Genomic DNA, 26,148 nt, shown 5'->3' with positions numbered 1-26,148 from the left:
GATGTTAGCATATGCCAGAGACTTTTGTAAGTCTTTAGCTGACACTCTAGGATTCTTCTTCACCTCATTGAGCAGTCTGCGCTGTGCTCTTGCAGTCATCTTTACAGGATGGACACTCCTAGGGAGAGTAGCAGTAGTGCTGAACTTTCTCCATTTATAGACAATTTGTCTTACCGTGGACTGATGAACAGCAAGGCTTTTGGAGATACTTTTATAACCCTTTCCAGCTTTATGCAAGTCAACAATTCTTAATCATAGGTCTTCTGAGAGCTCTTTTGTGCGAGGCATCATTCACATCAGGCAATGCTTCTTGTGAAAAGAAAACCCAGAACTGGTGTGTGTTTTTTATAGGGCAGCTGTAACCAACACCTCCAATCTTATCTCATTGGTTGGACTCCAGTTGGCTGACACCTCACTCCAATTAGCTCTTGGAGATGTCATTAGTCTAGGGGTTCACATACTTTTTCCACCTGCACTGTGAATGTTTACATGGTGTGTTCAATAAAAACATGGTAACATTTAATTATTTGTGTGTTATTAGTTTAAGCAGACTGTGATTGTCTATTGTTGTGACTTAGATGAAGATCAGATCACATTTTATGACCAATTTGTGCAGAAATCCATATCATTCCAAGGGGTTCACATACTTTTTCTTGCAACTGTACATTGTTGCAACAAAGTATCAGCCAGAGTGTAACTGTAACAGATAGTAATGGCAAAGTCTGCTGGTGTGTTGTCATCGCGTCTTCATTATGTTTACTGCAGGACCCACAACGACGTAATTCGGTCCATAAAGCAAAAGGAGGTGTACAATCACCCATACATTTTCCGAAAAAAAGGCAGTGTCACATAAAGAATTTCACCTCAAAAAGGGCTTTACCACATTACACAGCTGAACGGCAAGTAGGCCCTTAATTTTTTCAACTTTTACACTACACAAGGCTTTTCAACATATAAGTGCAACGCTGAACGACGAATATATTTTTCTTTTGCCTACGGAGTCCTTTTGTTATGGCTTTGTATGGGGAGCAAGAATGTTATGCACAATTCTGATAGAACACCTGATCTTAAGAAACTGGACTTGGACTCCAAAGCAGAGGCTCTCCTATCATATCTTGTGTGCTGTGGAGATCAAATGCAGACCGAGCAGATAAAAACACATGAATGTTTTCAATTTAGTGAAGCTGCTTGATTTAATTGTGAATAGATGGTAAAGGCTAAGTCTGCTTGTGTGTTGTCATCAGCGTCTTCATTATGTTTACTGCAGGACCCACAACAACGTAATTCGGTCCATACAGTAAAAAGAGGTCTACAATCATCCATCAATTTTCTCTTTACAGGCTAATTATAACGCTAATAAGCAGAAGCACGTTCGTGGTTTATCTCTTAAGTTGCAAATGTGGCAGATTTTATATCGGCAAAACAATTAGATGTTTAAATGAACGCGTAAGAGAACACCTAAACTCCATAACCTCTGGTAAAGGGTGCCCCAGAGTGGTAGAGCATTTTAGAAAGGTGCATGGAGGTGATACTAGTTACCTGTCTTTTTCAGGACTAGAGGTGGTACAGGCTCCGCCGCTCCACCGGCTCCTGTTACAACGGGAGGCCAGGTGGATTCTCCGCACCCAAGCGGCGGAAGAATTGGGCCTTAATGACAGAATCGACCTCAGCATGTTTTTGTAAGCACCTCCGTAATCTACCTGGTTATCATGTATTAATGTTCTGTATTTTCACTTTCCTTGTCTGTACGTATTATTTCGAAAAAGCATCAGGGCAGCGTCACTGTTGACCCAGGTGATGCATCGACTCTGAGCTTAAAGGTGGGAGCGCATTTGAGCCCTGACGTAATAGCCTGACGAAGCGCGTTCAGCGCGAAACGGCCGTCGCTTTTTCACCTGTGTGAAGCTTTTGGCGTCCTGCCCGATGCCGTCCTCCGCGATTGTGGAATAAAGTCACTATTCAATTCCGCTGGTGAGTGCCGCCCTATTTAATTTCTTCGCATGGTTTGACACGAAGCGCATAGCGTTTCCTGATCTGTATGCACAGCGCTCATTGAGCGCTGTGTATACAGCAATCTAGAAGGCAGGGACACCTGGAAACTGTCCCTGCCTTTTCTCTGGGTTGCCCTGCTGTCATTGACAGCGGGCCCCCCACTCGGCAGCTACACGATTAGTGTGCAACCACGATCTCTGAATGGATGTTCCAGAATGTCCATTCAGAGTTAAACATCCACCCATAGGACGTTTATATCCTATGGGCGGATGTAAGGTGGTTAAATTGCATTTTCATGGTGACGGGTTCCCTTTAAATGTTTATTTGTTTTTATGTTCATTTTATGTTTAGTACGTTCATACATATTGGTTTCCTTTAATTCCTGGGTGGGATTCACAAAAATATATATTTAAAAAAAAAAAAAGTTTATAACACTAAGCTTCCTTTTCTAGGACTGCATTAAATATTATATCGAAGCTTATAATATTATGGTTACTGCTACCCATTTGCTCCCAGACCAAGATATTTACAATTGTATCTGCTCTGTTTGACAAGACCAGATCAAGCAAACTATCTCCTCTAATCAGATCAACGACCAACTGAGAGAAAAAATTGTTTTGAATTGTGGATAAAAACTTACAGCTTCTAGCATAACCAGAGGGCTCAAGGTTCCAATTAGGGTGGAGACAATTCATCATAATTAGTGTCCCATTATTATATTTATATGAAAATAAAATATCAGCGAATTGAAGCCAAATTGACTTCAATCTAAAATACAGGAAAAATTTTATTCGCCGTGACGCTGAATTTAGTTGCACTTCGTGGAAACAAATCTATTTTTCCTTAAAAAAAACATCACTAGTGTTGATCGAGCAACATAGTGCTCGGGTGCTCGGGCCAAACAAATCTACCGAGCACCCGAGTATAATGGAAGTCAATAGGAGAACCCAAGCATTAAACCAGGCACCCACTGCTCTGAAGAGGGGAGGGTGCCTGGTTCATAGGAAAAGGTCAGAAATTGATAGAAACAACAGCATAGGGAGGATGTCTGGATGCATCTTGGACTCCCAGGTCGCTGCTGGGAACGATGTTGTCCGAGTAGTACGCCACTTTTACAGACTGACAATAATACGCACAAAACCCAAGAAAAAAATTTTTTTTTAGAGGAAACATTGTTAGGAAACATTCTTTCCTGTACATTTACAAGGAACCGGCACTACAATACACCCTTTGTTACATATAAAGGAGCCTTGAAAAATTATGATTTATGGCCTTCTGGTAACCCTCAAAAACATTTGGAGCAAGGGCCTGCTGATCTGACCATCTAAAACATTATGGGCGAGGGCCTGCTGCCGCTTTGGTGACTCTAGATAACCTGGGCCTGATCGCACGTCCCCGTGACGGCGACGATCCATTCGAATGTCTGCCCTATCAACTTTCGATGTTATTTTCAGCTCGAACCACAGTGACCATGGGTAACGGAAAATCAGGGTTTGATTCTGGAGATGGAGCCTGAGAAACAGCTACGGCTGCCACAAGCAAGGCAGCATGCGCACAAATTACCTATTAAGTATAATTAGGCAAGGGCCTGCAGGTGAGCTGACCCTCTAAAACATTATATGCAAGGGTCGGCTGCTGAGCTGACCCTCTAAAACATTATGGTTGAGGGCCTGCTGATGAGCTGACTATTAAAAAAATTATGGGAGAGTGCCTGCTGCTTAGCTGACCATTAAAAAAATGTACAGTGTTCAAAGCAGGCCGGGTCGCCTGAATACTTCAGCTAGGAATAATGGAATAGGACTCCGGTTCTATTTTGTTGGTTTTCGGAACTGGGGCCATGATTAAGAGGGACGGCCGGAGGCATCCGTATTGTACCGCTAGAAGTGAAATTCTTGGAATGGCGCAAGACAAACCAAAGCGAAAGCATTTGCCAAGAATGTTTTCATTAATCAAAAACGAAAGTTGGAGGTTCATAGACGATCAGACACCGTCGTAGTTCCGACCATTAACAATGACGACCGGCGGCGTTATTCCCATGACCAGCCGAGCTGCTTCAGGGAAACCAAAGTCTTTGGGTTCCGGGGGGAGTATGTTTGCAAAGCTGACAAAGTACGTCGCAGAATTTTTTTTTTTTTGAAGGAAGCGCACACGTTACATTGCAGATGTGGCCCTGGTAAGGTCACTGTCAGAAGCGGACACCATCTATTGAAAAAGTACACAAAATGTCACAGATATTTTTTGGATGCGCACACTTTACACTGGAGATGTGGCACGGATAATTTAACTGTCCGCAGCGGACACCGTCTACGGAAAAAGTACACTGGATCTCACTGATATTTTAGGGATGCGCACACTTTACACAAGAGATGTGGCGCAGCTAATCTTACTGTCCGCAGCGGACACCGTCTATTGAAAAAGTACACTGGATGTCACAGATATTTTTGGGATGCGCACACTGTACACTGCAGATGTGGCGCAAATAATTTAACTATCCGCAGCTGACACCGTCTATGGAAAAAGTACACTGGATGTCACTGATATTTTAGGGATGCGCACACTTTATACAAGATGTGGCGCAGATAATTTAACTGTCTGCAGCGGCCTAGTAGACGCTAAATATACCGTATATTGCTGCTGTCACACACAATAGTCCTTAGAAGGACTTTTGGGTCTCTGAAAAGTTTTTCTAATAAAAATCTTCCAATAACACTCCCTACACTGTCTTTCCCTTTCTATGCTCAGCTCTCCCTGACTAAGACTGCTTTATAGCACCCAATGACGCGTTCCAGCCAGCAAATCATTGTAATTCCAGTAGCCAACATGGCTACGACATTAGAGTGCGTGCCAGTACTTCCTTGCATGTATAGTGGTTGCGTAGCAGGCAAGAAACATGCGGGAAGGAGACAGGTGTTCGGCCAAGCATGCTCGATCATTACTAATACTTACATCATCCATTTGTGTGCAAAGAGGCTGTCGCGGACATCTTGATTGAAATCTCGTGCAGGGTGTTGTATGAGGGTGCGCTGCCAACATTATGACATCATCAAGTCATCACATCACTGTGAGATTTTGGGCGGTGTCTTCAATCAAGATGTCTGCGACGGCCTCTACGAAAGAAAATTAATAAGGTATTTTTTTTACCCTGATTAACCCCTGAAAGGCCTAAATTGCAGACTTAGATGCTGCGATCAGTGATGAAAGAGGCATCTGAGAGGTTCAATAATGAGGTACGGTGCGATTGCCGTTCCCCATCATTGCGCCAGCTATGCGATTCGTTTCGAAGTAATTTCTCACTAATCAAATTTCTTTGTGAAATTCGGCAAAGCAGCCAAATTAAATTTTTCATAAATTCACTCATCTCTACACACAATGTATTTATAATTTGCCAAGGTGTTGTATACAGATATCTATGCATTTACATTCAGATATTGCCTCTGTTTTCTTAACTTTTCCTCTCTTTCTCTTCTACAGATATGGAAGAATGCTTGGAGTGTCCTGAAAACCAGTGGTCTAATGAGAGAAGAGACGCCTGTATCCCGCGACCACTTGACTTCCTGTCATATGAAGATACCTTGGGATTATCTCTCATTATTATCAATCTCTTCTTCTGTTCTGTGACGGTCGTTGTGTTGGGGATATTTATAAAGCACAAGAACACTTCAATTGTGAAAGCCAATAACCAGAACCTGAGCTATATCCTGCTCCTGTCTCTGCTCTTCTCATTTCTATGTCCTCTCTTATTCATTGGACGTCCCACAAGGATGTCATGTCTGGTACGACAAGTGACTTTTGGGATCATTTTCAGTCTTGCAGAATCTTCTATTTTAGCTAAAACAGTCACTGTAGTCTTGGCTTTTCACACCATTCAACCAGGCAGGGCACTGAGGCAGTGGTTGGGGAGACATCTGTCTACATCATTACTCATTACTGGTACAATAGGAGAGGTTGTGATCTGTGTCTTCTGGTTGTCTTTCTCTCCACCATTCCCAGATTATAACATTGAAATAGAAGTTGGAAAGATAATATTACAGTGTGATGAGGGATCTGCTATTGCTTTCTACTTGTCCATTGGCTACATTGGGTTTCTGGCTGTGTTGAGCTTTATAGTAGCCTTCTTGGCCAGGAAACTTCCAGACATCTTCAATGAGGCTCAGTACATCACCTTCAGCATGCTGGTCTTCTGCAGTGTGTGGATCTCCTTCATCCCGACCTATCTCAGCACCAAGGGGAAATACATGGTGGCTGTGGAAATTTTTGCCATCTCATCTTCCAGTGCTGGACTTCTGGGCTGTATCTTCATTCCCAAATGTTACATTATTCTAATGAGACCAGAATTGAACACAAAACCAAATCTAATTTTTGCACAACAATAGAGGAGAATTATGTTTATTTACAAATCTCCACAATGCTAAATTTAGCCAGTCTTCCCTATTTAGCCTTATCTTCTGTGGTTTAGTAATTTAGCACTGGTGTCTTTAAATGCTGAAGTCCTAGGTTCAAATTTGGCCAAGGGCACAATCAGATACACCAAACCAAGGTACAAAACACACCCACAAAAATATAACCAGATACTGGGTAACAATATCTTTATTAATTTAATATCAGAGTAATAAATATTAAAAATCAGTCACAGCAACGGCAAATACATATATGAATAAAGAGGAAACAGTGGTTCAGTGTTAACATGACATATGACAGAGGGGCTAACAAGGTCAACTGTAGCATACAAATCTATCATCCAACAATGTGAATATAACTAGTTAAGTTAAATATAAAGTGCTTAGTGCAAAGGCAATTAACAAGATGTAGATCCCAAGACAATAGATAATGAAAGTATCAAAGATAACAATTGATCAAAGATAGATTGCAAATAGAAGAAAAACCAAATATAGCCCTATGTAACATTCAGATACCGACCAGTGTGCCTGCACCCCAACGTACGTTTCACTTTTCAGCTTCCTCAGGGGATAACATGATACTGGTTCCTGTGTTCATTTATACCTTGTTGATTGCTGTTTAATTAAAAGCAGATGGGAGAAGGGGACTATGATTGGCTTAAAGAAATGTATTGACATGCGTTCCACAGTGGAATGCATGACAGTGCTTCCTCCCAAACATCCAGGGCGATATATTTCAGTCAATGCATATAAAATAAATTGTATATAATTATATTATATACATAAGTGAAATACAAACCGGATTCCAAAAAAGTTGGGACACTAAACACATTGTGAATAAAAACTGAATGCAATGATGTGGAGATGGAAAAAGGCAATATTTTATTTGTAATAGAACGTAGATGACAGATCAAACGTTTAATCCGAGTAAATGTATCATTTTAAAGGAAAAATACGTTGATTCAAATTTTCACGGTGTCAACAAATCCCCAAAAAGTTGGGACAAGTAGCAATAAGAGGCTGGAAAAAGTAAATTTGAGCATAACGAAGAGCTGGAAGACCAATTAACACTAATTAGGTCAATTGGCAACATGATTGGGTATAAAAAGAGCTTCTCAGAGTGGCAGTGTCTCTCAGAAGCCAAGATGGGTAGAGGATCACCAATTCCCACAATGTTGCGCAGAAAGATAGTGGAGCAATATCAGAAAGGTGTTACCCAGCGAAAAATTGCAAAGACTTTGCATCTATCATCATCAACTGTGCATAACATCATCCGAAGATTCAGAGAATCTGGAACAATCTCTGTGCGTAAGGGTCAAGGCCGTAAAACCATACTGGATGCCCGTGATCTCCGGGCCCTTAAACGACACTGCACCACAAACAGGAATGCTACTGTAAAGGAAATCCCAGAATGGGCTCAGGAATACTTCCAGAAACCATTGTCAGTGAACACAATCCACCGTGCCATCCGCCGTTGCCAGCTGAAACTCTACAGTGCAAAGAAGAAGCCATTTCTAAGCAAGATCCACAAGCTCAGGCGTTTTCACTGGGCCAGGGATCATTTAAAATGGAGTGTGGCAAAATGGAAGACTGTTCTGTGGTCAGACGAGTCACGATTCAAAGTTCTTTTTGGAAATCTGGGACGCCATGTCATCCGGACCAAAGAGGACAAGGACAACCCAAGTTGTTATCAAGGCTCAGTTCAGAAGCCTGCATCTCTGATGGTATGGGGTTGCATGAGTGCGTGTGGCATGGGCAGCTTGCATGTCTGGAAAGGCACCATCAATGCAGAAAAATATATTCAGGTTCTAGAACAACATATGCTCCCATCCAGACGTCATCTCTTTCAGGGAAGACCCTGCATTTTTCAACAAGATAATGCCAGACCACATTCTGCATCAATCACAACATCATGGCTGCGTAGGAGAAGGATCCCGGTACTGAAATGGCCAGTCTGAAGTCCAGATCTTTCACCTATTGAGAACATTTGGCGCATCATAAAGAGGAAGGTGCAACAAAGAAGGCCCAAGACGATTGAACAGTTAGAGGCCTGTATTAGACAAGAATGGGAGAGCATTCCTATTTCTAAACTTGAGAAACTGGTCTCCTCGGTCCCCAGACGTCTGTTGAGTGTTGTAAGAAGAAGGGGAGATGCCACACAGTGGTGAAAATGGCCTTGTCCCAACATTTTTGGGATTTGTTGACACCATGAAATTCTGATTCAACATATTTTTCCCTTAAAATGGTACATTTTCTCAGTTTAAACTTTTGTTCTGTGATTTATGTTCTATTCTGAATAAAATATTAGAAGTTGGCACCTCCACATCATTGCATTCAGTTTTTGTTCACGATTTGTATAGTGTTCCAACTTTTTGGGAATCCGGTTTGTACATGATTACCGAAAGAAAGACACAATCATAGACATACATGAGCATAGTAATAAACAGTGAACGTGTGATCATAAATGTATAAACGATAATAAAAAACAAATTATTATTGAAGGGGTTGCATTGGTCCTCATAAATGTAGGAGTTGGAAGGGGAGCCAAGCCAATACGTTCCAGGAGGATTCAGGTAAGTTGTAAAATAAACAAACACCAGATTGTCCATAACATAATGCGGTAACATATAGGCGAGAAAATAATTTACGTGACACCCTGGTTCGGAGCCATTATGAAGGTATGACTCCAACTAAAGCCTTTGGATTTAAGGGACCAAGATGGGGTTGCCGCCCTTGTGGTGTTTGTGTAGCATGTCCCAACATTAAACGTACAAATACATTTACAGATGCATCTGGCAGAAAGAATTACCAGATCACACATGCAATTACCTGTAATATCATTGGGGTTGTGTATGTGGCTAGATGTCTATGTAACGTTAACTTGAGAGATACAAGAGAACATGTCCTAGGTATTGAATCAGCCAAAGAGGAAGAGGATCTGACGAAACTAAAGACGATTCCTCACTACTTCAAAGTCCATCATGGATGCAACAGTTCGCTATTGAAAGTAAGAGGGATCGACAGGGTCCTTGTAAGTAAGAAGGAAGAGGATTGGAAACTCCTCCTGGCACAAAAAGAAGCCAGGTGGATTTTCTAATTAGATACTGGTACACCTCGTGGTCTAAATTAAAGTTTCAGTTATACCCCTTTTCTATAGATATGTTGTCTTCTGTTAGATCCCTGTTCCATGCCATCTTCTTGCCCTAATTCCCCTCCTTCTCCTCACATTCCCCCTCCTTGGTAATGTACATCTGCTCTATTTCCACATACCTGTATGTACATGTAGATAGAGGTATTATATGCTTCTATACATAGATACATATACAGTCATGTGAAAAAATTAGGACACCCTTTGAAAGCATGTGGTTTTTTGTAACATTTTTAATAAAAGGTTATTTCATCTCCGTTTCAACAATACAGAGAGATTAAAGTAATCCGACTAAACAAAGAAAACTGAAGAAAAGTCTTTTCAAGATCTTCTGTAAATGTCATTCTACAAAAATGCCTATTCTAACTGAGGAAAAAGATAGGACACCCTCACATGTATTCCCTCTTAAATTGGCTCAGATCTCACACAGGTATATCACACCAGGTGCACATAATTAGTAGATCGTTACTCTGCATGTTGAATGAGGCTTGCCCTATTTAAACCTCAGACATTTAGTTTGGTGTGCTCCTGACTGTTGAAGTGAGAGTGAGCACCATGGTGAGAGCAAAAGAGCTGTCAGAGGACTTCAGAAAAAAGATTGTAGCAGCCTATGAGTCTGGGAAGGGATTTAAAAAGATCTCAAAAGATTTTGAAATCAGCCATTCCACTGTCCGGAAGATAGTCTACAAGTGGAGGGCTTTCAAAACAACTGCCAACATGCCCAGGACTGGTCGCCCCAGCAAGTTCACCCCAAGAGCAGACCGCAAGATGCTAAAAGAGGTCTCCAAAAACCCTAAAGTGTCATCTCGAGAACTACAGCAGGCTCTGGCTACTGTTGATGTAGAAGTACATGCCTCTACAATCAGAAAGAGACTGTACAAGTTTAACTTGCATGGGAGGTGTGCAAGGAGGAAACCTTTGCTTTCCAAGAGAAACATCGAGGCCAGACTGACATTTGCCAAAGATAAAGTTGACAAAGACCAGGACTTCTGGAATAATGTTCTTTGGACAGATGAGTCCAAAATTGAATTATTTGGACACAACAGCAGAGGACATGTTTGGCGTAAACCAAACACAGCATTCCAAGAAAAGAACCTCATACCAACTGTGAAGCATGGAGGTGGAAGTGTCATGGTTTGGGGCTGCTTTGCTGCAGCAGGACCTGGTCAGCTCACCATCATAGAATCCACGATGAATTCTACTGTGTATCAGAAGGTGCTTGAAGAACATGTGAGACCATCAGTTAGAAAATTAAAGCTGAAGCGGAACTGGACCATGCAACATGACAATGACCCAAAACATACTAGTAAATCAACCAAAGATTGGCTGAAAAAGAAGAAATGGAGAGTCCTGGAATGGCCAAGTCAAAGTCCAGATTTGAATCCCATTGAGATGCTGTGGGGTGACTTGAAAAGGGCTGTACGTGCAAGAAACCCCTCAAACATCTCACAGCTGAAAAAGTTCTGCATTGAGGAGTGGGGTAAAATTTCCTCAGACCGATGTCGAAGACTGGTAGATGGCTACAAGAACCGTCTCACTGCAGTTATTTCAGCCAAAGGAGGTAACACTCGCTATTAGGGGCAAGGGTGTCCTATCTTTTTCCTCAGTTAGAATAGGCATTTTTGCAGAATGACATTTACAGAAGATCTTGAAAAGACTTTTCTTCAGTTTTCTTTGTTTAGTCGGATTACTTTAATCTCTCTGTATTGTTGAAACGGAGATGAAATAACCTTTTATTAAAAATGTTACAAAAAACCACATGCTTTCAAAGGGTGTCCTAATTTTTTCACATGACTGTACATTCCTTGTTCTACATAGTTGTGACGGACTGAACCGTCACTGGGGCTGCTGGAGAAGCCTGAGGGCTAGCCTCATTCCTATGGACTATGGACCCAGAACTATGGACCCCCTCAGACCTTTTGGGGTTACAAGGAACTATGAACCCTGATTTATGTATGGAATTTATATGCCACATATTTCCAATTGCCCATTAAAGGTGCAGGATGTGAATTCAGCAACACAAAAAAGGGTTAACTCTGCACTGAGACTCCCACTGATTGTGTTAGTGATGGGATTAAGATAGTTGACTCTAGGAGCAGCCGACTCCTAGTTGAGTAGATCACCCTATGATACACTCAGAAGATAATCCCATCACGTGTCTCTTCTCTCCCTATTCTTTCATTATGGAGGGGGTGAAGATGTCTGTTTGCATGTTGTTCATGGTTGATTGATGTATGTTGTTAGACTTCTTGAACTTTATATATACTGAGTTGATCTTCAATAAAGAGAGTTCCTGTTTTACATTCAATATAGGCCCTCGTCTCATGTGTGTGGGGATTGCTATATGCTGTATACTCCCCTGGCTATAACCCCTAGCTCTTGTAAGAGCTGTTCCTGTTCCTTGTTCCTCTGGTGGTTACGGTGTCGAGCCGAGTGCTTGGAGCCCTCGGGAAGCACTAGGAGCATCAATCAACGGAGGTACCCAGTCGGGGTGCCAGGAGATCCGGTACATTGGTGGCAAGCAGTGGGATGGAGTCCTAGTGCGAGGAGAAGCATCTTTGAGACACCGTTCGTGGATTTACAAAATTGAGGGCAACGCTTGTCCCCACACAGCGCCCCTGGCTACAGCAGTATGGAACCAGTTTGTTCCCGAACAGCATTCCACTATGAGGAGGAGGATGACCTGGATTGGAGGGATGCAATCCGGAAAGGCATCTGGCATGAGGCCCTGGAAGATATACAGCTTAGGCAGGGCGAGAGTCTCCCCAGTGAGGAGCAGCGGTTGCGGATGCGAGTGGCCCTGCGAATGCCCCTTCTGGGAGAGCAGCCCCTGGATGAGTGGGTGACAGAACTCAAGAGCCTGGTATGGAGAGAGCTTTGGCTAGACGATGCCTACCAGGCACTCTGGTGGTATGTGATTCGGCACTCCCCCTGGATGGCTGAGCACGACAGACCCGAGGGTAAGGATTATGATGGCCCTGGCCCGTTTCAGTCCTTCGCAGAGCCGCAGTTCTGAGATGCTGGAGAGTCCCGATTCTGGGATATCCATGACTACAGGGAGGCTATGCATGATTGGGCTACAGCGAGAGAAGTAAGACAAGACCTGGCATCTCTAGTGACAAGGGAGTGGGAGCTGGAGCAGGATTACCAATACTTCTTCAGCTCAATTCGGCCCCAATATACACTGCCAGAGAGCTGGGTGGCAGTCCTAGATCTACAACCCTACAGCTGGGAAGACCCGACTGAAGTATCCCCTGCTTCAGTACCAGCTACGGAGGTAGGGGACCTCATAGACTGGTCCTGGGGAGAACCCCATATGGCAGGTGGAGATGGGACCGAGATCTCTCCACTGGCCCTACAGGTATGCTGGGCAGTCTGCCCAGATCCCCAACGGCAGCCGGAGTTTCAGGGAGTAGGGACTGTCGGTCCAGCTCCCCAGCGGCAGTATGTTTTGCAGGGTGAGGAGAGCATCGTCTCCATTCCCCAGCGGCAGTGTACCTTGAAGGGAGAGGAGACAACCGGTCTCTCTCCCCAACCACAGGGGGACAGCACCCCTAACTATGATGGTGCAGATGGGACAGCGGTCTCTGCACCAGACCTACAGGGATGCTTGACAGCCAGTACAGATCCCCCCCAACCCCGCAGGAATGCCAGGAGGAGGATTTAAGCAATCCCTCCTCTTCACAGCCAATCCGCAACAAGGTCCTGGGGGTAGGATTGCCTGACCACATCCCAGCGGAATAGCTGGCATCTGGGCAGAGCGCAGTCGGCCTCTGCCCTCCCCTATCCTCTTGTCCAGATGCTGACTCCCCACAGGCTACCCCAGCGGAAGAGCAGGTATCTGAACACAGCGCAGTTGGCCTCTGCTCTCCCCTATCCTCTTGTCTAGATGCTGATTTCCCACAGGCTACCCCAGCGGAAGAGCTGGCATATGGGCAGAGCACAGTCGGCCTCTGCCCTCCCCTATCCTCTTGTCCAGATGCTGATTCCCCACAGGCTACCCCAGCAGAAGAGCAGGTATCTGGGCAGAGCGCAGTTGGCCTCTGCCCTCCCCTATCCTCTTGTACAGAGACTGACTCCCCACAGGCTACCCCAGCGGAAGAGCTAGCATCTGGGCAGAGCACAGTTGGTCTCTGCCCTCCCCTATCCTCTTGACCAGAGGCTGACTCCCCACAGGCTACCCCAGCGGAAGAGCTGGCATCTGGGCAGAGCACAGTTGGCCTCTGCTCTCCCCTATCCTCTTGTCCAGAGGCTGACTCCCCACAGGCTACCCCAGCGGAAGAGCTGGCATCTGGGCAGAGCGCAGTTGGCCTCTGCCCACCAAGTACCCACAGCTCCAAGCTAGAGAACAACAATGAAGCAAGGAGTAGCAGACGCCCACTCAACAGCTGGGGACATACAGAACAGAGCCAGGCCCCAGAGTTCAACAGGACCAGAGTTTGTTTATGGGTGGGCTACTCGACTAACTCAGGCACCGACCGACAGGAGGTCAGGTACCTGGTTAGTCTACTGTTGGGAGGGGAGAAATGTGATGGACTGAACCGTCACTGGGGCTGCTGGAGAAGCCTGAGGGCTAGCCTCATTCCTACGGACTATGGACCCAGAACTATGGAGACCTCCTCAGACCTTTTGGGGTTACAAGGAACTATGAACCCTGATTTATATATGGAATTTATATGCCACATATTTTCTATTGCCCATTAAAGGTGCAGGGTGTGAATTCAGCAACACACAAAGGGTTAACTCTGCACTGAGACTCCCACTGATTGTGTTAGTGATGGGATTAAGATAGATGACTCTAGGAGCAGCCGACTCCTAGATGAGTAGATCACCCTATGATACACTCAGGAGATAATCCCATCACATGTGTCTCCTCTCTCCCTATTCATTTATTATGGAGGGGGTGAAGATGTCTGTTTGCATGTTGTTCATGGTTGATTTATATTGTTAGACTTCTTGAACTGTATATATACTGAGTTGATCTTCAATAAAGAGAGTTCCTGTTTTACATTCAATATAGGCCCTCGTCTCATGTGTGTGGGGATTGCTATATGCTGTATACTCCCCTGGCTATAACCCCTAGCTCTTGTAAGAGCTGTTCCTGTTCCTTGTTCCTCTGGTGGTTACGGTGTCGAGCCGAGTGCTTGGAGCCCTCGGGAAGCACTAGGAGCATCAATCAACGGAGGTACCCAGTCGGGGTGCCAGGAGATCCGTTACAATAGTGTTATTGGTTTTATTAGTTTTTATAATTATTTTTTAATCATCTGTTTTTATGCATTTACTTAGGGTGAATGGACAATCTGGTGTTTAGTTATTTCACAACTTACCTTAATCCACCTAGACCGTATTGGCTTGGCTCCCTTCCAACTCCTACATGTATGAGGACCAATGCAACCCCTTCAATAATTATATTTTTTTATTTTTTATTATCGTTTATACATTTATGATCACACATCACTGTTTATTATTACGATCATGTATTTCAATGATTGTGTCTTTCTTTCGTTAATCATGTATTTCACTTATGTATATAATATATTCATGTTTTGTCGGTATAGATTAGGTATCACCAATTACTCATTATTATTTATGTATACATCATAATTATGTATTCACCATAAGTTTGTAATATCATATCAATATTTATTCAATCATGATTCCATATGAGCAATTTTTTTTTTTTTTTACTGTTTGTTTGTTTTCACGGTATGCCGCACTTACCCTTTTGCATTTTCACTCTCACCACCACTCCCCCTGTCCCGGTTTGCACTTCGCACAGTAGGCACAATTCACTTTTTATTATTTTATCCACTTCATTATCCCTATTATTATGTATTTCATTTATACATTGATAGGATTATAAGGATTGCTAAGTACGGGGTCCATGTGAATATTAATTCTATGTATCAGCGCCTGATCCTGTATGACACGGGCCCATACTGTTCTTGGTTGCAGACGCTCTGCATTCCTGATGTATGGGAAGGCTCGCGATATCTTGGGGATGCGGCTGTGGAGCGCATACCGGAAGTTCGGGTATGCGTTCCACAGCCGAGCCCGGCTTGGCAATGCAGTTTTGTGCTTTAATGGGTCACTTACTTTCTTTACTTTATTTTATATCGGTATAATTTGACCCATGTGTTCTGATGTACTCTTCTGTCAGCATTGACTGACATACATCGCCCTTGATGTTTGGGAGGAAGCACTGTCATGCGTTCAACTGTGGAACATATGCCAATACATTTCTTTAAGCCAATCATAGTCCCCTTCTCCCATCTGCTTTTAATTAAACAACAATCAACAAGGTATAAATGAACACAGGAACCAATATCTGAATGTTACATAGGGCTATATTTGGTTTTTCTTCTATTTGCTCTATCTTTGATCAATTGTTATCTTTGATACTTTCATTATCTATTGTCTTGGGATCTTCATCTTGTTAATTGCCTTTGCACTAAACACTTTATATTTAACTTAACTAGTTATATTCACTTTGTTGGATGATAGATTTGTATGCTACAGTTGACCTTGTTAGCCCCTCTGTCATATGTCATGTTAACACTGAACCACTGTTTCCTCTTTATTCATATATGTATTTGCCGTTGCTGTGACAGATTTTTAATATTTATTACTCTGATATTAAATTAATAAAGATATTGTTACCCAGTATCTGGTTATATTTTTGTGGGGGTGTTTTGTACCTTGGTTTGGTTTATCTGATTGTGTTTGGCCCCACACCACTCCACTAACGGTCAGTGGTTGGTGGTTTATATCTTTTTTGGGGGGCAAGGACAAAATCTGCATGGAGTTTGGATGTTCTCCCTGTGTTTGTGTGGGTTTCATCAAGTTGCTACAGTTTCCTTCCACGCTCTAAAGCATGGGTGTCAAACATGCGGCCCGCAATGAATATCTTTGCGGCCCGGCAGTCTAGTATCTCTGAACATGAGCGCGCTGCTATCGGCGCGCTCATGTTCTCTCAGCAGCACAGGGAGAAGGAAGCTGTCCTCCCTCCCCCTGTGCTGCTGCCGCTGCCACCAATGAGAAGAGAGGCGGGGGGAGGAGGGGCGGGCGCACTGCGCCACCAATGAGGAGAGAGGGGCGGAGGAGGGGCGGGCGCACTGAGCCACCAATGATAGGACTATTCCCATTTCCCACACAGAGCGGCGCCCAGCGATGTCTCAGCACTCACCATTAGTCCTGGGCGCCGCTCCGTTCGCCCGCAGTGCCCCATTACTGTCTCCTCTCCTGCTCCACATGCTGATTACTATCGGAGCGATGGGAGGAGACATCAGCTTCACTAGTGGGCGTTCCTTCTCCCTGCGCTGTGATTGGACAGCGCTACAGCCAGGAAGAAGGAACGCCCACTAGTGAAGCTGATGTCTCCTCCCATCGCTCCGATAGTAATCAGCAGCATGTGGAGCAGGAGAGGAGACAGTAATGGGGCACTGCGGGCGAACGGAGCGGCGCCCAGGACTAATGGTGAGTGCTGAGACATCGCTGGGCGCCGCTCTGTGTGGCCTGATAGTGAAAGTCAGTCTTTAACACAATACAGGAGGCGGGTGTCGGCAGCAGAATCGCATTGCCGGCACCCTGCCGCTGACAGGGAGCTGCGATCAGAGGCAGTTAACCCCTTAGGCGCTGCACCTGAGGGGTTAACTGCTGATCTGCCAGTACCAGCCTCCTGTATAAAGGGGTAATTTATCATTGGTGGTGCAGTGTGCCCCCCCCCCCCCTCAACCCCCCATCCCATTAAAATCATTGGTGGCACAGTGCGCCAGCCCCTCTCAACCCCCCCCAGTATTAAAATCCTTGGTGGCAGTGGCCACAGGGACCTCTCCCCTCCCCCTCATTGGTGGTGCAGTGGCAGCTTCTGATCGGAGCCCCAGCTGTGTAAGCCTGGGGCTCCGATCAGTTACCATGGCAGCCAGGACGCTACACCCTGATAGAGCTGAATAGGACAAGGGATGAAAGATCCCAGGTTCTTGCCCCTAAGGCTACTTTCACACTTGCGTTCAGAGCGGATCCGTCTGAGACGGATCCGCTCATATAATGCAGACGGTGGATCCGTTCAGAACGGATCCGTCTGCATTATATTGTAAAAAAATATTATTATTTTTTTGATGCGGCCCACATAAACTTAAATTTTGTTTTTTTGGCCCATGTTAGCCTTTGAGTTTGACATGCTTGCTCTAAAGATACTGAAAGAGAATTTAGACTGTGAGTTCCATTGGAGACATCAAGTAATAATAAAGTTTCATTCATTGAAATCTGTAGAGGCATTTGGGAACCCAGAGTGTCATACATGACTCCTCAGAGCAATCTGAGCACTTTCAGTTGAGGTCCAATTTATTCATACCGGAATAGAATTTGCTGACAGATTTGTTCGAATTGAATGCAAAACAAATTTCAAGTGATTCACTGATCTTTACTTCCAAGACCAATCCTCAGGATAGGTCTCCAATATCAGATTGGCGGGGGTCCGACACCCCCACCTATCGGCTGTATGAGGACACGGTGCGCACGTACCGTCTCCATTCTCTCTTCCTGCTCACAGCTGCAAAGACCATAGACAGCAGCAGCAGACAGGAAGAGATACGGTAGATGGCACGTTCGCACTGTGCGCACCCTCTCCTCATACATCGGATCGACAGTGGTGCCGGGTGTTGGACCCCCGCCGATCTAATATTGATGACCTATCTTAAGGAAAGATCATCAATAGTAAAAGCCAGGACAATCTCTTTAATTACATTGTTTCTCACCTGGCTTCCTCTTCCCACGTTGGGGCCCTAGTGGAAGGAATTCTGCATATAGTTCCTTCAGTTTGTTTCCTGTTTTCCTCCACCAGCTCTGAACGTGTATGCTTGCAATATACAGATGGTGAGCATATAATAGACATAGACCCGTCAAGGCTTACATACAACGATTACATATTTCCATTTCAGAGACCTAAATCTCTCTTAGAAGCTCCTACAGGTTCAGGTAACAAATTTAAAGCTGGACATCAGCCAATCCAAACATACAGTATTTTAAATATAAACGTACTTAAAATTCTGGTTCCATAGCTACTATATGAGCTAATCTAGAGTGGTTAGTATAGCCATTGCCAAGCACATCCCTTTAGGGCAGTCATCTATGTGGATTTAGAAGGAATCTTCTTTATGGGCAATATTGGAATGGTCTAGATGCCCTAGCTAGCCTATATGCACTCAATACTCAACAGTGTAAATGGAATAAAGATACTCTAGATAAAATTTAATCATTTTGCACAGATATTACCAACATTACACTTAACTCAGCTTTCGATACCTCCATGGATGCTTCTGTGCACTTGCAATAAGATCTAGGGAGTGTCCAGGAAGCACTATGAGAGGCCGACCTAGAGGATACCTAAAGTACTGAAGTGTCCTCCAATGATTATACTTACTTCTCTAGAGTGAAAAGTATAATGATATTAATATGATACGCAAGGTGGATGAGGGTCCTATTACTATTTTAGATCACGACATGGTGTTGACTTCCATGCAATTCACTAATTACTCTCAAAAACAACAAATTGGCAACACAAAGAATGACATTGGAAATCACAGGTATGCGTAACAGGAAAGCTTATTGCCCTGGGATCAAAGGTTAAGAAGGCCCTTTCAAATCACTGCAATTCAAACAAGCAAGCTACAGCCCTTGCAGCTCAAAAAGGGCCTAATCAAGCTGAGGCAGCAATCAAATAACAATCTTAATTTTATAAAAGCCAAACAATACCAATATGCCAGGTTCAAACGCTATGCTTATGGGGATGGGCGGATAGACTTTGATTAAAAAAGGGAGAGACTCGAACATTTCTTAAATCAGTTTTCACAGATACTAACACAGAAGAAATTGTGGATGCCTTTTATAAATTCTAGCAGGCTCTTTACAACTTACAGATGCTGTTATGGTTCCCCCGGCATTCGCTGCCTCTGTGCGGGGGAACCAAATCAGCTGGGCGGCCTGCTCTGAGATCGTAGAGCCCAGGGCCAATGATAAGGATATTACGTGATAATCAATCATCTGTTAAATTGGAAAAATGTCTGTTTAGTGTCAAAGGGGCATCAATCTTGGGGTATATTATATCCCCCAATTCTTTTCGTATGGACCCAATCAAGGTCCAGGTGAGTAAGGATTGGGTTGAACCTAAATCTCTCAAGGCCTTGCCTTGGGCTTTGCCAATTATCATAGAACATTTATAAAAAATGTTTTGGTGATTGCCATACCTCTAACAGAACTAACCAAGAAAGGTGCGGATGTAGTTAATTGGAAGCCGGAAGCTATGATGGCCTTAAAGACATTAAAAAAATTTTGTAGAAGCTCCCATTCTTACCAACCAGATCAGAATACACCTTTCATTATGGAGGTTGATGATTCTGAGGTGGGAGTGATTCTGTCTCAGGGCACATCTACCTTCACTTGTATGAAGCCATGTGCATATTTTTCTAGAATAATTCTGCTGCTGAAGTTAACTATGACATTCGCAGTCGCAAACTTTTAGTTATCAGGCACTAGTAGGTCAGTGTCTAGGCATTATTGCTGGCCAACTATGTCTAAGGATATTCAGATATACATTACGGCCTGTGAAACTTGTGCCAGATCCAAGATTCCCAGAACTCGGCATGCTGGAGAGCTGTGTCTATTGCGTATCCCCAAGACGCCTTGGCCACATATCGCCATGAACTTTATCACGGATCTTCCATGCTCCCAAGGGAAGACCGTAACCTGGTAGGTGTGGTCAGGTATTCTAAAATGTCCCATTTCATTCCATTGAGCAAGCTACCTTCTGCAAAGGAATTATCTTCTATATTCTTGGATAACATTGTTAAATGTCATGGTATTCATGAAAATATTGTGTCAGACAGAGTTCAATTTGTACTGAGACACTACATAAAGAAGCCCTAGAAGCCACAAACACCATTCTGCCGAAAGAAGGGAAAGATTTGGAAAGATGTTGGAGTTACTGACCCATCTGCTTTTCCACACAGGTGAAACTCGAAAAATTTGAATATCGTGCAAAAGTTCATTTATTTCAGTAATGCAAATTAAAAGGAATTGCATTAATGCAGCTTAAAATTAGAATTTTGTAAAAAGTTTCAATAGTCTAGGCTCAAAGTGTCACACTCTAGTCAGCTAATAAATCCATACCCCCTGAGCAAAGGGTACCTCAAAATTGTGACTTTGGGATTTCATAAGCTGTAAGCCATAATTATCCAAATTATAACAAAACAAGGGTTGAAATATCTCGCTTTGCATGTAATGAGTCTATCTCATATGTTAGTTTCACATTTTAAGTTGCATTACTGAAATAAATAAAATTTGCACAATATTCAAATTTTTTGAGTTTCACCTGTATACTAGACATATTTGGGAAATTTGGGGAATTATCCAATTTCAATGTCAATTAAGCTAAATCTGAGGCATTAGTAATCTCTTTTTTTGCTTGAGTCATTAAGCAAATTCAGAAGAGATTTCCTTTTAATCCTTTTGTTGCCAGTGGGATTTGGACATTTTGCACCTCTGGTAGCCAGGACAATTTTTGTAGCTTTGACACGTAGAAACAAAACCTAAATTTTGAAATACAAAAATTTAAACCCTCCATATCCATACAACCTGATGATTGCAGATGTTTTGAACTTTGTGACAAACAGGAATTAATTCAGAAAAAGCACCAGAACAAATATTTGCACCTCAAACCCATCCAAGTAGTAGTTTTCACATGGAATCAATGTAAAAATAATATATAGTGTGCAAAACTCAAATATACCACGTGTATACGTCAATTGCTTGTGCTCTTAAAAACACTGAAATGGAGACCACGCAATATTTTGCTATCATCCACAAAGGCATTAAAAATGCATACTATACATAAAAGATGAGCAAATTTCTTGACATTCGTTTGGGCCGAATCATTGGATTTTTCTAAAAATTTGATTCATAGCCAAAGTGATTCTACAAATCAAATGTGCTTTAATTGGCCTGAAAATTGACATCCAACACTCTGAGGAATCCTAGGACTCAAATTCTTTATATCTTATTCTTTCTTTTTTATCTTTTTACAGATTCTCGCTCCTTCTTCCCCCTTTCCTCATTTTAGGCTGTTTAGCATACATGACAGCAAAAGCAAATAATGTCAGAGTGACACAGACATACAGTATATAGCTGTCGGTAAACTCATTGAACGTATCATGTAAAGCACTTTAGAAAAATTTGACCTCGTTTAACTCCTAAACAGATACAAATAGGTCAAAACTGTCATTTTCATTGTGTTTCTGAGTAAATTCTTGCCATGGTTGATAAATCAAATGACTAGAGTTGAGCGGACACCTGGATGTTCGGGTCCGATGAGTTCGGCCGAACTTCACAAAAAAGTTCGAGTTCGGGACCCGAACTTGGCCCCGGACCTCATTGAAGTCAATGGGGACCCGAACTTTTGAGCACTAAAATGTCTCTAAAAATGTCATGGAAAGGGCTAGAGGGCTGCAAATGGCATCAAAATGTTGTTAAGAGCATGACAAGTGCTCTGCAAACAAATGTGGATAGGGAAATGACTTTAAATAACATAAAATACGTAAAAATAAAAAATAATCTTGATCTAGGAGGACGAGGTCCATATGGAGTAGGAGGTTGAGGAGGTGGTGGATGTGGCGGTGCAGGTGGAAGCGGCGGTGGAGGTAGCCTACACTGCTTTTTGGTTTTACATTTATTTATTTTTATATTTTAATTAGGGTACACCCCAAAACATTGGGAAATATAACCTGTGATAACCCCCTCCAGACAAGCTAAACACACGTTCAGACAATACACTGGCTGCAGGGCAGGCCAGCACCTCCAAGGCGTAAAGTGCAAGCTCAGGCCATGTGCCCAATTTGGAGACCCAGAAGTTGCAGGGGGCAGACCCATCAGTCAGTTCATGTAGGCGTGTGCAAACATACTGCCCCACGTGATGTTCATGATCCAATTGGATATCTGCTCTATCAACTTTCGATGTTCTTTTCTGTGCCTACCATGTTGATCACAGTTAGTGGCGAATCAGGGTTCCACGCCAGAGAGGGAGCGTGAGAAAGAGAGACTACATTCAAGGGAGATCAATGGATGAAATTTAATTGTGATCGAGCTGAAATGTGGGACAAATTATTAAAGCAGAAGAATTGAAGGAAAGCAGGGGGTGCGCGGCAATTACCCACTCCCGACTAGGGAAGGTAGCGACGAAAAATAACAATACAGGACTCTGGGGTAGGGAATGTCACTGGGGTATTTTGGATTTGGAAACGTTAGACAGGTAAGGCCCTGCTGCCGCTTTGTTGACTCTAGATAACTTCTGCCTGATCGCACGTCCCAGTGACGTCCACGATCCATTTGGATATGTTCTTTTCTGAGCCTACCATGTTGAACACGGTTATCGGCGAATCAGGGTCCCACGCCGGAGAGGGAGCGTAAGAAAGGGATACCACATCCAAGGGAGGTCAATGGCTGCAATGTGACCGAGCTGAATTGTGGGACAAGTTATTAAAGCAGAAGGATCGAATGAAAGGGCCAATTAAAGACGGATTTTACCCTGTCACCTATGCAGAGCAGGGGTTTTTGATCACCAAAAATGGGTTAATGTCACCCACCAATGGAACAGATGATTTTTAAAGAATAGCACAGCAGTATCTAAAGCGTGTATCTCACACTGACAGATACATACAAGGCCGCAAATTAAGGATTTTGCCCAAAAAGAGTGTTTTTTTTACTAACAGAATATGACAGCAGTATATAACGCTTGAATTTTACACTGACAGATGCAGCAAGGGCTGTAAAATTGAGTATTTTGCCCAAAAGGGGTATTTTTTAAAACCCTGAAAATTATTGCTGTATTTCTAGCTTAAATTGCACACTGACTAATGCGGCAGAGGCCCCAGATTGAGGGTATTGCCAAAAATTTGTGTTTTTTAAAACCCAGAAAATTATTGAAGTATTTAAAGCTTGTTTTAACAATAACAGATGCAGCAAAGGCTGCAATATTAAGTACTTTGCCCAAAAAGGGTGTTTTTTTAATACCAGAATAGCACAGCAGTATCTAAAGCGTGTATCTGACACTGAGAGATGTAGACAAGGCCGCAAATGAAGTATTTTGCCCAAAATAGGTGTTTTTTTAAAACCCAGAAAATTATAGCTGTATTTCTAGCTTAAATTGCACACTGAATAATGCGGCAGAGGCTCAGATGGAGGGTATTGCCAAAAATTTGTTTTTTAAATCCCAGAAAATTATTGAAGTATTTCAAGCTTGTTTTTAACAATCACAGATGCAGTAAAGGCTGCAATATTAAGTACTTTGCCCAAAATGGGTGTTTTTTTTACTAACAGAATATGACAGCAGTATATAACGCTTGAATTTCACACTGACAGATGCAGCAAGGGCTGTAAAATTGAGTATTTTGCCCAAAAAGGGTGTTTTTTAAAACCCAGAAAATTATTGCTGTGTTTCTAGCTTAAAGGGAACCTGTCACCGGAATTTTGTGTATAGAGCTGAGGACATGGGTAGCTAGATGGCCGCTAGCACATCTGCAATACCCAGTCCCCATAGCTCTGTGTGCTTTTATTGTGTAAAAAAAACGATTTGATACATATGCAAATTAACCTGAGATGAGTCCTGTATGTGAGATGAGTCAGGGACAGGACTCATCTCAGGTTAATTTGCATATGTATCAAATAGTTTTTTTTACACAATAAAAGCACACAGAGCTATGGGGACTGGGCATTGCGGATGTGCTAGTGGCGATCTAGCAACCCATGTCCTCAGCTCTATACACAAAATCCCGGTGACAGGTTCCCTTTAAATTGCACACTGACAAATTGTCACGGATGGTGTTGCAGAAAACTAGAAGACAGCAAATGAAGATCTGACTGACTTGATCCCAAACTAAGGAACATAAGGGTGAGCCCTGTAAAAGTCCTAGCGCTCTCCCTGACTTCTCAGCCCATGCAAATATCTCTATGATAGATAATTGCATGCCCTCGTGCCTCGACTGTATGACACCTGAACACCCTATAATAGTGAGGGGACACAACCACCGGCTCCCTACACTTAATACAGAGGGAGTCAGGGTCACCTAGGATCAAGCCAACAGGAAAACACAAATAAAGGAACAGACTTATCTGTAGAAGCAGCAGTTGCAGCATCTAGCATGAGCACAATCCAGGAAGTTGTATAAACCGCAAAGTGATGCAGTATGGGAGGGGATTTAAAGGGATGCAATCAGTGCAACTAGATGACAGCTGAGAGAGGAAAACGAGATGACAAAACGAAAGCAAAACAAAAGAACCTCAAGCAAGAGGTACTGAAGAACGTCTGTCAGGGCTTCTCAGATATCTGGCGGTGACACAAATGCTGCAAAGGCACCAGATGTAGGATATTGCCAAAAATGGGTGTGTTTTTTTAAACTCAGATTATTATTGCAGTATTTCAAGCTTGGATTTGAATGTCACAAAAGCACACATGCTGTGCTGCTGCACTGAGCTTGCATAAAATGGCCGCCGCCGCCCACCTAACTAACAGACGGATAAAAGTTATTTTTCTCTGTCACTGGGCTCAGGGCAGGGTAAAAAGATTGTGCACTGCACTCACACAATTAAATCTATGTAGATCGCTGAGTTAACAAGCACTTCTGATTAAAGATTCTTTCCTATTCTCTCCCTCACAGCAGCAGCATCCTCTCCCTACACTAGTAACAGCAGAGTGTCGTGCAGCGCTACGTGACTCCAGCTTATATAGAGGCTGAGTCACATGCTGCACTGGCCAATCACAGCCATGCCATTAGTAGGCATGGCTGTGATGGCTTCTAAGGGCACAGAGTTAAACGCTTGTTAATTGGCTGCTCTGCAGCTTTTCAAAAAGCGCCATAAAATAGCCGAACACCGAACCCGAACTTTTACTGAAATGTTCGGGTCCAAAAATTCTAAAGTTCGGTACGAACCCTACAAATGACCCCTTCCCATTGGAACTGAAATTAATACGGCAGCTTTCAAAATGGCAGGTGAAAATCCCCCCCAATTAATACTTTCACACATTGGAAAAAAGTTTTCTACAAATTAAAGCCGCTAAAAGGGGGCATCCAGAATTTTATATAATTTTCCATCCCCATGTACAAACTGTAATCCTAATTAAAAAGGATGAAATGTATTGTGGCTTGCAGAAGTTGCTGACAATGTTCAGAAGAATGTGTGCTCATTTCTAATGTGCCTAAGAACTCCCTCTTGGTCTTCCAGTGATAGAATTGTCTGTCTTTGCACCTATTGGTTTGCGACGTTCCAACTCGCTGGAATTCCACCTTGCATATGGCAGAGTGTCTGTACATCATGCACCAGTCCATCACAGTAGAGGCCATTTGGTCCGGATTCGTCATGGATCCGCACCGATAATACAACCGCATGCATCCGTTCAGAACAGATCCTTTTGCATTATCTTTAACATTGCCAAAACTGATCCGTCTTGAACACAATTGAAAGTCAATGGGGGGCGATCAGTTTCCTATTGTGCCAGTGGAAATGGATCCGTCCTTATCGACTTACATTGTGTGTCAGGATAGATCAGTTTGGCTCCATTTCGTC

At 43.2% G+C, this 26,148-nt stretch overlaps 1 protein-coding gene across 1 annotated transcript in view; it reads left to right on the top strand.

Moving 5' to 3' along the window:
- LOC122935200 (vomeronasal type-2 receptor 26-like) overlaps positions 1-8,068 on the top strand; it is a gene marked incomplete at its 3' end in the record, with an annotated part of 78,467 nt that extends 70,399 nt beyond the window's left edge. The window contains exons 5-6 of the mRNA XM_044290963.1: positions 5,464-6,347; positions 8,060-8,068. Coding sequence (XP_044146898.1) covers positions 5,464-6,347; positions 8,060-8,068 — 893 coding nt within the window. The remainder of the gene's footprint in view (positions 1-5,463; positions 6,348-8,059) is intronic.
- Between the last annotated feature and the right edge of the window lie 18,080 nt (positions 8,069-26,148).

The sequence above is a fragment of the Bufo gargarizans genome, chromosome 4 (genome assembly GCF_014858855.1).
Source record: "Bufo gargarizans isolate SCDJY-AF-19 chromosome 4, ASM1485885v1, whole genome shotgun sequence".
Lineage (NCBI taxonomy): Eukaryota > Metazoa > Chordata > Amphibia > Anura > Bufonidae > Bufo > Bufo gargarizans.
This window is presented reverse-complemented; position numbering and strand designations above follow the sequence as displayed.